The 15,675-nt window shown below is 47.4% G+C and overlaps 1 protein-coding gene across 1 annotated transcript in view; it reads right to left on the bottom strand.

Moving 5' to 3' along the window:
- Positions 1-13,855, bottom strand: part of LOC114054850 (ovotransferrin-like) — a 21,076-nt gene extending 7,221 nt beyond the window's left edge. Inside the window, exons 1-17 of the mRNA XM_027878393.1 lie at positions 13,518-13,855; positions 11,293-11,456; positions 10,982-11,090; positions 10,196-10,387; positions 9,868-10,003; positions 9,537-9,592; positions 8,309-8,478; positions 7,996-8,182; positions 6,845-6,999; positions 6,633-6,726; positions 6,146-6,178; positions 5,344-5,502; positions 4,051-4,195; positions 3,535-3,599; positions 3,226-3,410; positions 2,292-2,478; positions 1,840-1,876 (exon numbers count right to left, since the gene is read on the bottom strand). Coding sequence (XP_027734194.1) covers positions 1,840-1,876; positions 2,292-2,478; positions 3,226-3,410; positions 3,535-3,599; positions 4,051-4,195; positions 5,344-5,502; positions 6,146-6,178; positions 6,633-6,726; positions 6,845-6,999; positions 7,996-8,182; positions 8,309-8,478; positions 9,537-9,592; positions 9,868-10,003; positions 10,196-10,387; positions 10,982-11,090; positions 11,293-11,456; positions 13,518-13,560 — 2,117 coding nt within the window. The 5' untranslated portion in view covers positions 13,561-13,855. The remainder of the gene's footprint in view (positions 1-1,839; positions 1,877-2,291; positions 2,479-3,225; positions 3,411-3,534; positions 3,600-4,050; positions 4,196-5,343; positions 5,503-6,145; positions 6,179-6,632; positions 6,727-6,844; positions 7,000-7,995; positions 8,183-8,308; positions 8,479-9,536; positions 9,593-9,867; positions 10,004-10,195; positions 10,388-10,981; positions 11,091-11,292; positions 11,457-13,517) is intronic.
- Positions 13,856-15,675: the final 1,820 nt, after the last annotated feature.

Raw genomic sequence — 15,675 nt, 5'->3', positions numbered from 1 at the left:
CCAGTCCCTTCCCCAGCTCCATTCCCTTCTCTGGACACGCTCCTCAATGTCATTCCTGAGCTGAGGGGCCCAGAACTGGACACAGCCCTGGAGGTGCCTCAGCAGTGCCAGCACAGGGGGACAAAGAAAAGGAAAAGGGGAAAAGGGAAAAAGGGACAAAACCAGATACTTTCCTCAAGACAGCAGAGAACCCCACCAACAACCACCAGCACTATCCGCTTCTCAAGGCCAACCAGGCGCACTAGGCCTCACTCCTTCACCTGGGCAGAATGACAGCAGAGAACCTTTGCTTTCAGTCAGCCGGAAGAAAAAGAACGAGGGCTTCTGCTCCCTTCTTCTTTATACCCTTGCTTACGTAAAAATCATATGGAAGACTGGGAACGTGGCCTTGGTTCCTTGGTTACAACCTGGTTACCAGAGAAGACCTAGATGGAAAACTACTACAGTTATGGAGGTCAAGCCCTGAGCAACCTGGTTGACTCCTTTCTTTGAGCAGGAGGTCGGACTGGAGAACCCCAGAGGTACCTTTCCACCTGAGGGATCCTCTACTGAGGTTCCTTTTATCCATGCCTTTTACTTATGGGACAAAGGATTACACTTGATACAGAACACAAATGATTTCCCTTCTCTTAGGGATCTATTTCTAAGTGCAGCCATAGTGAGCTGTAGAAGCAACTTAGAGTTTTGAAGAACTAGTTAAAAGTTCCTCGTTTGAAGAACTGGTTAAAAGAGCCACTTGCCCAGTGTACTTCATCCTACATAAATGTGAGGGACTACATTTCACCCTTTCCCATCACACCCTAAGTTTCTGTCATCCAAGGGGACCTTCAGTCAGGCTGGTGGACTTCTCACCACACATACCATATGCATCCAGAAATCATCAAAATATTCATTCCCTCAAGGCCAGGAGCTCTCAGCATCTCTGTTCCCTCAGCAGCTCCTCTGTGTCTGCCATGACAACAGGGCTGGAATCTGCTGGTTGACACCAAACTGCTCCTCTGAAGCAGAGAGCCTCAGCAGATCTGTTTTTATTTTCACCGTGGATCAGAGTCAGAATAAAGAACCCTACATGTTTGTTTTCATGTCAGCAGCACATCGAACAGACTTCCAAAACACACACGTTTCTGAGTAAGTTCTAGACTTTTTCCAGAAAGGAATCCTAAGCCTGCACTGTCCCTGTCAATACGTTTAGATGTTTTAAGAGTCCTGCCAGGTGGAAGTGACTCAGACACAGACAGCTGAGATATGAGACAGAGTAGTTCTATTCACACCTCCCATCTTACAAGCACTGTATTATTTTGTGGTTTGGTTTTGTTTGTTTGTTTGTTTTTCCATTCTCTAGCCTTCAGCTTCCCTGACATAAACACTTTCCCTCTTCCTGTGCTGCAGCCACACCAGGGAACTGTCATCTGCTGGGGAGATAATGGGATAACCTGGGCAAAGTGAAAGCACAAAAGAGAGCACAAAACAACTGTTATTTGGGCTCTAAGACATATTTAATCCATTTTGCTTTGGCAAATGTTGAAAGAAATTTCTCTAATGGGCAGCAACAGATGTGACACATTGGTATCTGTCCTACAGCAAGAGGTGCTGTGGAAGGAATGGGTTTAAGGACCATTTAAAAAAATCTCAGGATGCCTGTTTAGATTTGAGATTTTATTTTTTTGCTGTGATGGCAGCAGAGAACTGTAAAGTCCCAAGGAGCCACTTTCAGAGTGATGAGGGAGGGCAGAGAAAGCAGTGAAGGCAGAGGGCCCTCAGTGTTTGGTGCTGAGGGCACAAGAGGAGTCATATATTGAGGTTTTCTCCCCCTCCAGCGAGGAATCCTTCCCATCTCACTATTTGTCCTCAAGGAAGGTGCACACCTGGAGAAGATCTGGAAAAAGAAAGGATGAGGAGAAGTTCAGATACTGCCTTTAAACACTCTGGTCCCAGCAGCACACATCTAGCCATGCCAACAATGTCATCACTTGGAAATTCATGGTATGCCACCAAAAAAAGGGCAGATCACTCTGAGCCTGCACTGATGGGTCCAGGTGGGTTCTTTGTGCCATTTCTCAAACTGTGCATTTTCTAAAGGTGAGGAAAAATCTTTTATTCACGTTGCTGCCAGAGTAGCAGATTTTAAGTCTGTTCTCAGTTCACCCAAGGGCCTTGGAGAAAAGCATAGTAGCATCCTCCTGAGTTATCCTCATTTTGCTTAAAAGGCATTAAATGGACAGTCCCAGAAGAAACTGCCTGTGCCTGGGAGCTAAGAACTGCAATTCAGGGAATTCCCCTTGGGCTGTTACCTGATGGATTGCAGGTGTTGAGGCTGGCAAGTGAAGCATAGTATTGATCTCCGAGGAACTCCTTGTATGTTATTCCATCACGGAGCTTCACCAGGCACTTGGTCAAGTCTTTAAACAGAAGATCCTTGGTTTCATATGCAAACATATTGAAATCCTTATTCTTGATTCCTTTTGCTCCAAACAGTCTCTGAAATAAAGGCACAAAGAGGAGAGAAGTAGAAAACTGGCAAGATTAAGCTCATGCAAGCCTAACTCTTGGTTCTGGTTCTTCACCATCATCCCGGGGAACCCCAAGCCAGGCTGCAGAAATTTAGTAGTGTATTTTCTGTCCCTGTGTTTAGAGAAGGGATCTGTCACTAGTGGGCACATTTTTTCCCCCATTTTAACATCCAGAGCCCATCAGCAGGTTCTGCCAGCAGGTCCCATGCCTTAGTTGTGAGGTGGGAGCAAAAGGAACTGACTTCCCAAGGGCCTCTCAAGCAGAGCCTGGATGGGGCAAATAATAATGTTTGCAGTATCAAACAGAGATGGTTTAACCCACTTATGTTGGCCCCAGTGGCTGGAGAACTGTATGTGTGCAGGGGGCTGCTGTGGAGGCTGAACCTGACCAAGCTGTGGCAAAGATCAGGCACCCCAGAGAAGTTTCTGAAACTCACCAGCAAGAGCAGAGTGAGGAAAGGAGGCGATAAACTCATGTCACACAAGTATAGTGTGACAGCAGCAGCTACTATGTCCATCCAGCTGTTCCCTAAAGGTGTATTTGCTAAGGTGGCAAAGGAGAAAGAGCAGTTTGGGAGCGATGGAGAAAGGGCAAGGATAAGGGACCAGGCTGTCTCCCCATACCAGGTAAAATCTTCCATGTTACTCTGACTTGGGGAAAATCAGAGCATAAGGGCAACCCCAGGGCATTTCTCCCACTCCCAGCACTACAAACCTCCTGTTTCTCCAGCATCTCACGGACTTGTCTTGCTTTTTCAGGGCGTGTCACCACAGCGTGGGTGGGAACTTTGGCCAGGTTGCACCTCCTGTAGTCCATGACATTTGCCCGTTGCCCATCAGTGCACAGCAACTCAAATTGGTCCATTTTCAGATCTTTGGCCCAGCTTTCTTTACTTTTGCCTTTAAAGAGAAAGGGTTTGGAGATTCAGAGATCTTGTGTAGGAGAACATCAGCCCCACAACACCTGAGCAATAAGGCAGAAGGGGAAAGCAGCCCTGTCATGAGCTGTGCAATAACCACGTACCATCAGTGTTCTCCTCAACGATAGAATGCTTAATAAAGGCCACATCCCCCTGCTCCACCAGGCACCTGGGAAGTAGAAAGAGAGGCCAGTGATGTGGGTGCTTGAGTCCTGGCCCTTTCCCACAGATTTGATTTAGACCTGTGTCTTATTTTGTACAATTAATCTCTGAGGACAGCCAGGTCTAGGAGCTCTGCTGTGAGTATTTTAAAGGTATCTGAAGCATTTTACACTCCTTATTCATATTAAAAGTGGAGCACTGCTGCCATTGTAGGAGGTCTTGTGTCTCTCACGGTTTGCCTGGGGCATCAGGACATTTACAGAATTTACAGATTTTTGCACCATTTTTCAGGAAGCAAAGACAAAACATGTCGCATATGTATAATATTACAGTCGTGATGGAATGGAGAAAAAGAGGAGGTCAGCAAATTAGTGTCAACATGAAGCTGTGCTCCAGCTGTGATCCACCCATAATGTCTGGGATTAGCCAGAGGCAGCCTGAGTGTTTCCAGCACTCACCGTAAAGCTCCAGTGTATCCATAGTACTGCTCGTGGCTGCTGGCAACGCACTTCTCCGGTGGAACCCCCCCCGAACCCTTGCAAAGCTGGCAGAGGCGGGAGGTGGGAGGAGATCCGGGAGCACAGCCCTGGCTGAAGTATTCATCTGAAGGCAGGAATAGGGAAAATTAACTTGTCCTGCACTGGAAAGTTAGATTTTGTTTTAATAACCTAAGTTAAATGCCTGAGTTTCTGTCACTGGTTACTGGGAGATGGAAATAGGCTGGGAGAAGTAGCATGACTCAGTGGGCAGCAAATCACATGCATCTAGTTTTCGCTGTGAAACTTATGTCTTGTTATTATTGATAATTATTTGTATTGTTGCCCAGAGAAGCTGTGGCTGCCTCATCCCTGAAAGTGTTCAAGGCCAGGTTGGACAGGGCTTGGAGCAACCTGGGGTAGTGGAAGATGTCCCTGCCCATGGCAGGGGGTGGAACTGGATGGTCTTTAGGGTCCCTTCCAACCCAAGCCATTCTGTGATTCTGTGATTCTACAAGGAAACAGGGCCTAAGGCTTAAGTGCAATTGGCACTATCTTGCTGTAAAAAGAAGAATGTTTTTCCTGCAAATCTTTCCCAGCTCACACAGAGCCAGCCCAAGCCTGCACAACCTTTTTGGGTCGGCAGAGCTGCACTTGGCAGCAATCCCAGAGCTCTGGGGGGACAAGGGACAGTGGGAAAGGCATGCAGGAGGATGGAGAGGCTGAGAATAAAACTTATTAACACAAATATCTTCTTTTGGTTAGAGATTTCTATTTAATAATTCTGTTTACTTTGCCTTAGTCGATAATATTTCCAAATTATTTTTGTTGGACCATAATTCTCAGTGAATTCTCAGGCAGTCAGATCAGTCCCTTTAAGTGTCTTGAAAGAAGATCAGCTTTCTTCCCCTATTCTCAGCCCTCCCCCTCCCTCCTGAGTTTCATCCTTTACCCGACTCCACACATGCACAAGTACCAGGGCAGCCCATATTCCATTCTTGAGAATACCTCTTGGTTGGGTTGCTGCAAAGGGAAGGGGAGAGATGGGAAAAGAAAGCAAAGGCCCCCAAGGCAGCTGATGTGCTGTATCTTACTCTGAAGCAAGAGTCTAAAATTTTGCTCAGTGAAACCTTAAATAACAGAGCCTTCTCCATTTCCCACCTCCAAGTGGGAATCCTTGAGGCACGAGAAACTTTGAAGACCAGATGAAGGAAGGGAAAACATTTTTTTGAGCAGATTCCCAGCTGGAAGAAACGGGTGCCAAACTGGACTCACCGAAGTTGCAGTTCCCTGTCCTGTTGTGAATCAGGCCCATTGGGATGTTCCAGCCAGCGGTTCTCCCCACGGCGGTGTGGCATGACTTCTTACCCTGCAGGTTGTTCCAGGTGATATCTCTGTCAGATTTCTTCACAACAGCCACAGCAAAGTAGGTTGCTTTCAGAGGATAAAGTAGATGAGAACGAAGGCCTGACCCAAGGATCCCACTGTGATCCTTAAGGAGGCTTCTCTTGGGAAAGAGCATCTATGAACAGTGCAGCAGAAATACTTTGCACTTATAAATTATTGGCCAGGCAGCAACAATGGAAGTGTTTGTGGATGTGATGCATCTACTTCTACCATGCTCCTGAGAAATTATTATCCCCGATATTTCCCTGCCCTTGAAAACTCTGATACTTGGGTATATCAGAAGGCTGCAGCAAGACATACCTGAGGATTTCTTATCCCCTCCTGATTTCTTATTTTCTCCTTAGCAAAGGACAAAAGCCTTCTCTCCTCTCCCCCTTCCCATTCCTAGAAAGACTAATTCCCTAATGCTACAACCCAGGCCCTCTTTCCCTGTTCAAGCCCTGACACTGCTGTGGTGTGACCACACAAATCTCTTCTGTTACTTTTTGCTTTGCCTTGGTACCTCCTTGCAGGCCCAGACTGTTAAACCTCTTTCCCAAAATTTTAATATCTGCATTGGACACCATGGCTCTTTGTGTGGAGAGCCATTTGTTCCCCACTCATGACTGCATATATTTTACTACTTATATATCTCAGGACTGTTTTTTGTCCTCCTGTTGGCAGTAATTACCTGGTTCTTCTTCTGATTCGCTGCAGTGGTTCTCTGTGGGAGAGGAAAAGAAGAAGATATAAAAGAAAAGAGATCTCAAACCTCAAAAAAAGTTCAAGCTCACTAATTTCTAGAGAAACTTCATTCTAGAAGTGACTTTTTCAGGAACATCTTGTGCATTAAAAGAACAAAGCACAGCCTCCAGCAGCTCCTCCGAGTTAAAACAACTAGTTTTACTGAGACCAGTGCTAAAGGGTAGGGGAAAGATGTGAACAGGATTAAAACAAAGAAGAGAGGAGTTGGAGGTTGCCGTGTTCCCGACCATTCATGCCTGCTCTCCCCCCACCTAATGGAAAGACGAGACAAGCGCTGAGCAGAGTTGCCTCATGTTTTTTCTGCAGGATGCAGATCAGAGGCTGTGTTCTAGATTCCAGAATAAACCTAGCACTTTGGCACCAACCCATTCCCCACCACCTGGGCCCTGAGAGACAGAAGGGGCTGTGCTTACCCTCATAGCTCTCTGCCACCACTGGCACCAAACCACACATGCCGGCAGTGTAGACAAAGCCTCCGTCCAGGCTGATGGCATCAGCTTCACCTTTCTGCAATGGTAATGGAACACTGTGTGTCCCCAGGCCAGGGCTCCTCAGAGATCAGGTTGTTAAAGAAGCAGCTGGAAAGTTCACAGTGAGAAGAAAAGGGGGAAAAAAAGCACCATACCATGATCTTCATGATGCATTCCTTGGTGTCTTCTGCCACGATGCATTCCACCTCCCCGTTGCTCATCACGCTCCAGACATCACACTTCTTCTTCTCATCCCTGCCTATTGCACACCACTGGGTCTTGTTCCCTCTGCGGCTGGGGGTCAGGCGGTCTGGAAAGCCAAGGGAAAGCCAGGATAAGCCCAGAGCCCTGCGAAGCAAACGGGCCCCTTCCTGGGTGTGTGGGACTCAGCCACGAAACCGCCTATACACACTGACCCGCTGCTACTCGGGGCAAGATGTTCCTGTTTAATTAGCTGGCATAGAGTAGAAAGGGTGATTTGTAAGCTCAAGGATAATAAAAAATCAACTTACAGATCAGAAAGGCAAATTTCTACATAACACAGGCCATTCAGGCAGATTTCTGTTAGCTAAAACACCATGGCCACTAAACCCCCATGCATTATAATACTTGGTATTGCTGCCTATAATATATCTCACATTTCTCCACTCCTCACAGCCCAGACAATGACCACGAGACTAAGACCAGACCGAGCTGGGAAATAACAACCTAGTAACGCTTCTGTGGAACAACCTTTGAATAATCTGCTCTGATGTTATGTGAAGTCCGTAAATGCCGCTTCACAGAAGTGAAGTACTTTAAATTGTACTGTACATTCTAAGTGGGCTTTGGAGATCACTTGTGGGATGTTTGACTTTCAGAAAGACATCAGTAAATGCTTGATGAGTTTGGTGGAAAAAATGGACACTGTAAATGCTTGATGAGTTTGGTGGAAATAAAGGACACTGTTTCCCTCGAGTTCTAGTGCTGAAGCTGGTGTCCCAGGATGTTCCTTCTTTTTGCATCCAGCAATGGCTTTTCTGAGCAGTTTTGACCACACCCAATTGCTACCACCAACTGAATAAGTGGTGTGCAGTGTGTGCAAATTTTCTGTCTTTGTCAGAGTGGTGATGATGTTATTTTGGGTTTGGACTCAACAAATTCCTTTTGCAAGTGATGTTTGTGAATATTATGTGATTACAGGGGAAATATTTTGCAGACGATAAATCTATGTGTGAAAAAATCACGTTCCTTTTGCCCAGACATATTTGCCAATGCCAGCATTTCCACACACTAACATGACTTTGGTGTTTCATGCCCTGTCTACCTTTCTGAAGGCTCTGGATGGCACTGTAATACTCAAAGCCCAGGTAGAGCTGGGCATCCATCAACGATGGGATCTGCTTCAGCTGAACTGCAGAGTCTTTGAAAAGCAAGTCTTTGAGGGCTGGGTCCTTCTTGCCAGGTGGCCCAAAGAGGTGGAAGGTGCTGGTTGTGCCCACACCAAATTTTTCCTGCCACAGAGGAAAAATAATCAGCAAATGACCGTAACCAAAACTCTTGGAAAGCTGGAGAGAGCAATCAAAGCCAGAGGACAGAAGAGTGGATGCTGTGGGAAGGAAAGGAGAGCTCAGTGATACCTGTGCTTTGGAGAGGAAGTTCCAGATGTCATTGACCTTGTTGTCATCTCGAGCCACCACAGCGTGGGCAGGAACCCTGGCCCAGTGACAGGCTTTGTAGTTGTCCACAGGCTGGCGGGTGCCATCCAGACACAGAAGCTCGTACTCCTCCTTCTCATTTGGGGCATTTTCTGGAGGAATGGAGGAGCCACAAGTTGCATCACCATGAAAATAGAACAAAAAAACAAAAAAACCTGTCTGGGGAAGCTTTGTAATTAATTTGTTTCTGCTGGAGCTCAGGGGAAACTTCTTTGCAGGAGATGGGTTGCAATGGGACTGGGGTCATGGTGGTTGTAGAAAAGCAATGTCTAGGGAGGAGAGATCATCTCTGCCTTTGTCATGACTAACCCAACAGTAAGAGGATTTATGTGCAAATGGATACAAACAGGTTTACAAAACCATACAAATGAATTGAACAGATCAGGAGCTGCACATGTTCTGTGAAGGCCATTAGGTAACTAATGGGTTGTAAAAAAAGCCCAGGACTGATGTCACAAGGTTACATTAGAATTCAGGTGGGAAGGGACCTCTGAAGATCTCTGGTCCAAGCCCCTGCTCAAGGCAGGGGTAGACCAGGGGCAGATCCCGGTGGATCTTCAAACCCTTCAAGGATGGAGAGTGCGCAGTTTTCCTGGGAAACCTGTCCCGTTATTTCCTTGTCCTCAAGGGGAAAAAAATTCCGCTTGTGTCTGGTCCCTAGGCTGACCAAGCTTCCCCCACAGAGCATTTCCTCACGGAGTAGTTGTCCCTGCCCCATGACAGCCTTGGTGACCCTCCACTGAGCTCACTGCAGGTTTTGGACATGCAAGGCCATCCTCCATCTCCAAGAAATACAGTGTCAGTGAACTCTGGCTGTGGGTTGACTTCCCTCCAAAATCCCTCCTGGAGGGATGGGTGACCAGTTCAGTTGCTCACGTTACAGCTGGCTCTGAGATATGGCACCAAACAGGTTTTCCATCTACGAAGAAGAACCTCAGAGAAGAAGAAGTGGACCCACCATAATCCTGTTGCTCATTAACAAGGACGGATTAGTCCAGAATGTGCAAAACATGTTTTAAGAGATAAAAGAAGAGGTTTTGGGCTAACATGGGGAGGAATGAAAGCTGCACAGTGGAGACGAATTACAGGATGGAGTGGTAGCAAGAGGTTGGACTAGAAAGAGGAGAAAAAAGAGATCTTGCAGGCTTACCTTGAACAGTTGTGTGTTTCACAAAAGCCACCTCTCCTTTTCCTTCTTTCAGACAGCTGCAGTGGGGAGGAACAGAAGAGAACTTAAAAAAAGAGACACTGTAGTTTTTTATCTCCTGTTTCAGCAAATTATTTTTGGCACAAACTGCAGCCATAGAGAAGAAGTCTTCTACCAAAAAAAGCTATGCTGGCAGGGAAGAATTGGTAATGACAGAGAAATAATTCAGTCTTCTCAGGACCCCTGATTACAGCACAGCCCTCCCTGCTTTAATGAGAACTTCCATGTGTTGGGGCTAGAATATTTCCCCAAAGGACAAATAACTTTCACTCACTGAAAAGCTCCAGAATATCCAGAATAAGGTCCTGTGCGGGACATTTTGGTTTTGGAGTCCCCCTTGCACTGACGGTACAGTTTGGGTTCAGTGGTGACACCGGGAACACAGCTGGCAGAGAAAAAATTGGCCACGGCTGTGGGTAAGAAAGGAGCAATAGTGAGTTAGAAATTCACTTTTAGAAGGATGGGAAGGGAGGGAATGCACAAGGAATGTCAGTGCCCTGTGAGCCACCTCTGGACCCCCACAGAAGATTGGATGACATCCCGTTCACTGTAACACCACCCCTGGCTTGATTCCCACCACTGATCAGCCCCTCCCACCTCACCTTGCTCAATGGAGCCTGAGTCTTTGCCATCCCACTCAATGTCCCCGCGGTGGGTGAGGATCCCAATTGGGATGTTCCAGCCAGCAGATCTGCCCAGGCCTGTGTGGCAGGAGGTCTTTCCTCTCAATTCATTTATTGTGAAGTCTGTTCCCTTTTTCACGACAGCCACAGCGTAGTAGCTAGTAGTGGAGCCTGCAGTGCAGGAAAAAGCAATAAAGCAAGGAGAAAACAGGACTTGGAGACACTTCAAATCCTGGTAAACCCCCTTTTCCAGGGAACAGAGTGCTGCATTTCCATATAACTAGCAATTTGTTTGAATGGTCGGGTTTTCTTATTTTCTTAGGGGTGAGCTACACTGCCAGTATTGAAGCAATGCTGTACATTTCAACTAATAGAGAGTGACCTGAAAATACTGCCACACTCAATGTGCTTTGCCAAAGGACAGACATCAGATATGCTATAGTTTTGTAAGCAGCTTCAACAAGGCTTTTTGGCAAATCTCCCCTGGCAAGTCTCTTCTGAAATGCTGTACAGTGAATGAGTAGGAATGGAGATATGGACCTAACTGCTATCAGAAGGAACTGTGCAGAGCACTTTTTATGCTTCTCTTCTTTTTTATGGGTATTGATTGCACTTCTTGCCTCAGTGAGATCCCCTCTGAGATCTGTAAGCCAGGGGCAATATTTTGGACCCCCAACCGAAATAATGTGGGAGCTCTGCAGGGAAAGAATGACCTTTTCATTCTCATTTTACCACTTGGCTTAAAAACATTGCATGAAAATGTACCTTCACTGTGTTCATAGACCTCGGCAGCAATGGGCTTCAGCTTGTAGGGGGCAAGGCCTGCCTCAAAAACTTGACCTCCATCCAAGCTAATGGCATCTGCTTCGTTATTCTAAACAACAAAGAGATTTCATCAATTAACCAAGAGCAGGAAAAATGCTTCCCAGAGTCTCACCTGGATCCTTGTGGATGACTCCTTTTCTACAGGGGGATCACAGGTAACAACCAGTGACTGAAATAGTACTCCATCTCTGGGTGTAACAGGCTGCTGAAACATCCTCAGTGTCCAGCACAGCTATTTGCAGCCCACTCACCGAGATGGCTTTTATACAGTCGAGGTATGTTGCTTTCTGCAGACAACTCAATGCAAAGTTGTCTTGTTGCATGTGGTCCCTCAGGATATTGCATTTGTTCTCTTCTGCTGAAGATATTGTGCACCACTTGATGTTTGTCTTCGGGGGAGCAGCAAAACACAGAGCTGTAGGAAGAACCAGAAATAAGTAGTCTGAGAGAGGTGGAAAGGTGCTGATCGGAGAGAAACAGTATCTCTGTGAATACAAGGTTTCTGGTTCCCTGCTGTCACGGCCTTGGGTGATGGCGAGGTGTAGGATTTCCCTCGCACACCTTCTAAGTCATGCAGGAAGGTCCTTTCTTTCTTCCTTGCCTTATGTATGCACCATCAGGAATGTCTGAGAGGATCATTCCTGTCCCTGGACAATTGTGATTCAAACAGCCTGGGTTCACAGCAACATCTGCTTGAGGAGAACAAATCCACACAAGTAGAAGAAATTAAGCTTAAGCCTTTGCAAAAATGGAGAGCAAAGGCAGACACTGAAACAGTGTTTTTGCAAATAACCTCAGAGGGAGAGCAACTCTGACCTGGCCAGGCTGTGTGCAGAACACTGCCACTCTCACCCCCTTGGTAGCTGAATGATCTGATATATTTACCTGCCTCTTTATATTTCACCTCCCCCACTGCATCCACAAACAGAGATGCCACAGCACCACCACAGTCCTTCTACAAGTCCCCCAACGAATAAATACAGCTGAGTGGCTATTCTGGGAGAGCTGAGCACAGCAAAGACCTCAGGTGGACACAAGACTCACACCTTCTCCAGCAACCTGAATCCCAGAAATGCTAGAAACTTGTAGTTCAAGGACGTGGCCAGACTGTGCTGACTTTAACTCTGCCCCTTCCCAGCAGGGCTGTGCAGATCAAGAGATTCGAAGAGCGCAGTGCACTCCCTCCAAACCCCCGACGGCACATTTCATTCAAACATCTCAGATTAACCCATGCCCTTTCCCTTTTATCTTTCACTTCTGAAATTTCATCTTTGTACTTGATTTTTGAGCCATAACCCTGCCAGCAGATAGCTCCCCTTCTCCCAGTGGAGGTGCTGAATTTGGTCACCAATCCTTAACCTTAATTCCTGCTGCCATCATTTATTTTTTTCAAGTCTTGGCCAGGGTCACCTTAATCTAATGTTGGCAACCATCCTGCCCAAGGCAGAGGCTGGATGGGGACCTCCTGAGGGAGTCAGCCCAGCTGGGCTGATCACATTGGGAGAGTAATGGGAGCCTGAGTACCTTAGCCACTGTTTCAGGGCTCCTGAGCCACCTCTTGTCTCCTTCCATTCAGGGAAGGAAGAGGGTCCATTACAAAACAACCTTGTGTGCTACTACTCAGAAAAGGCACTCAAAGACTTTCCAGTGCCAGTGGCACGGGGAGCAATTTCCACCAGAGGACATTGATCCCCACCACACTTTACAGGGGGTCAGAAGAGACCTGCTGCTTACTCCCAGAAGGAGATCCCTATTTCATTTTACAGGTCAGGTGTAGACAGCAGTAGCCTCCTTGCTTGTGGCTACCTGCACACTGCCTGCCAGAGATGTGAGCAGAGAGAGGACAGAATCACTCCAAGCAGAGTCAGCCTTGCATCAGCACAATTTTGGCACAAAACACACAGGAACCAAAGTGCAGCCACAGCAGAAGGACAGTCCCGTAGGAGCAGAGGGGAAAGCACAGGGATTCTTTCATTATTTAAGCTCAAATTTAGTGTCACTATCTTCAGGTTTAACCCAGCACACGTGCAGCCTTGTTGGGTCTTGCAGTATTTTCTCCCCCATGGCTGAACCCGTGCTCCTCTTCCGGCACGGCAGTTGGCTGGAGGAGGATTCTTCCCTTCTCCCTGTGACACCAGGAGTGCGGAGCCTCTCCCGAGGAGTCCCCTCCGCCGTGGTGGGTGTCGATCATCCCTCCTCTTTGCCTGGTAGCTCGCTGCGGGGAGTTGCAACCCTCCCTACAGCCCCCACGGGCTGTCCGAGGAGAAAGCTGCTGTCATTAACACTCAAAATACTATCCTCGTTTACAGATCCACAGTATCCAAAGCAAACACTGCTTTATGTCCTGGCTTTTACCTAACAGCTGCCTGGGTCTCGTACGTGCTGCAATTCTAAAGAAGCCTTGTCTAGGGAGAAGCCCGGGTCCGAGATGATTTTGACTTCCTTTCCCCAAGCACTGCTTTCGGCAGACACTTACCCACTATCCCGAAGGACAGCACGGTGGAGAGTACGAGTTTCATACTTGAGCAGAAGTCGGGTGCTGAGGAGGGGGAGCAGCAGCCTTGGTCACAGACTGTCCCCTCTAAGTCTGTAATGGCTCTGGAACTGCTTTCTCTCTCTTTTATAGAGAAACAGCCTTGGCTGTGTTTGCAGAAACAATGACCTAACGCTGTTTGTCTTTCCTTGTTTCTCAATAGCTCCTAAATCTCCCCCCTCCCGAGATCAGCCCATTTTTAGGAAGCCTTTCACTTTGGCACTGAACCCTTCCGTTGGCAGGAGTCAGAGCACGGCAAGGCGCTTTGCATTTTACAAGGGGCTTCAGATGGAAAATTCCCAAGTTGTGACATTTGAATTCCCCTCAGGGCTGAAACACTGCAGGAGGGGCTATTTTCTTTGTGTTGCCCACCCCCTGCCTTGCCCAGAACTAATCTCAGAAAGTCCCTGCTGGATCCAGCCCTGGGTTTTGTGAGTTTGCCAGTAACTGCTGCTGTGGTGTCCACGGCCCTTTGGCTCAAAGTACCGAGTGCCTTCCTGCTCTCTTGTATGCTCTTGGCAATGGCAGAGGAGTTGAAAGGCAGGAAATGATTCCTACACATGATTCTGGCTCCTTGCACAGAATAAGAAAGCAAGCCAATGGCAGTGACCTGCACAGTGACATACTGTCAACTAGTTAAGTGCCCTGCAGCAAGAAGGAAGCATCACACTGCACCTTTAGTAAATTTTTGGGATGAACCAGGGAAGAAATATGGAGATTAGGAGTCACCCCTCCCCCTTCCTCTGCAAACCCTCTCCATCCAATTGTGTTGCTCCTGACCTGTCTCCCTGCAGCCAGGACCACCGGGGCATGGTTTGGTTGATGAAGGTGATGCTGTCCTAGCTTCAGGGTCCCCATCTTTGCTGCAAGGTGGAGGATCAGCTTCAGACTGACTTTGACACACAGTCTGAGACCACACCAGCCCTCTAGACAACTGCTGGGACTGGTTAACCCACCATGCCCACCCAACACAAGCTACAAGAGTGCTGTTGGAGGCCCAGCTCCCAGGTTTGCTCTCAAGAGCACCAACCTTCCTTGGAGAGACGATATGGTTCTACAAGGTGACCCAGAAAAGGGGGCTGCTGGAGACCCTCAGGCAATGACCGCCCCCACTGTGGCACCGGAAGCATGCCCTGCTTGAGCCTGAGAGAGAGGCACTCATAGACACTGGTTATTCCACATCATCTGTAGCAGTTCCCTCAGCATGGATAGTTCCTATTTCTCATTCCTTCATCCCCTGCTTTCCCAGAAGGGCAGTACTTGTGTCCAGAGTGTCTCCAAACACACTGCAGCTGTGGAGGGGACTGACTTTCTCCCACCTCAGATTCTTCCCTTTTAAAAAAGATCTGCTGTCCATATTTACTCCAGCAAGCTGTGGCCTTCCAAGGTCATCCTCTGCTGAGACTGGTAGATGCCACTGAAATCCTCCCCCAGCTTCCTGCGGGTCTCACCAATCCTTTTCTCACTCAGGGTAGCCTTAGCAACATTCCCATCTGTAAGAAAAGGCATTAGTTCTTCCATACTTGAGAAAGCTGTCCCACACGTTCTTCCACAACTTTTTGCTGATTTGTTCCAAAATGCCTCTCCTAACAGATATCTTGAGAGAACCTAGAAATTGCAGTGACTCTGAAGCATCAAAGATATCTGGGCACATAGTGGTGAAAATCTTTGGATATCTTGACTCCACAAGCTAAGCAGTTACAGTGCTATTCATACAGGGTAATGTATTTTTGCCACACAACAGATGAAGGGGAAAGATGAAGAAGAAAGCTTGCAAAACATAAAGGATCTATTCAAACAACAGAAGAACAGTTACTGGAAGAGCCCAAACTATCCTGCCTTCTGCACATGACTCCCAAACCTTTTTACATGGACCACCCACTACTCCTGTCTGCCTTCTCAAATCTCACCTGCATCCCAGTGCACACTGTGCTGATGTAATGGGTGGTTTTCACTCCACATCTCTTCCCCTTGCTCTCCCAGATGACACTGGAGCAAATCCAGGGGCGAAGGAAGACACTTGGATTGCAGTGTTTGCCTCTTGTCCTCCATTAACCTCCTAGATTTCCAGATGTCACTAGTCATTTGGAATGTCACCAGC

The sequence above is a fragment of the Empidonax traillii genome, unplaced genomic scaffold (genome assembly GCF_003031625.1).
Source record: "Empidonax traillii isolate 1590-97213 ecotype Southwest subspecies unplaced genomic scaffold, ASM303162v1 scaffold40:size2234952, whole genome shotgun sequence".
In the NCBI taxonomy this organism is placed as follows: domain Eukaryota; kingdom Metazoa; phylum Chordata; class Aves; order Passeriformes; family Tyrannidae; genus Empidonax; species Empidonax traillii.
This window is presented reverse-complemented; position numbering and strand designations above follow the sequence as displayed.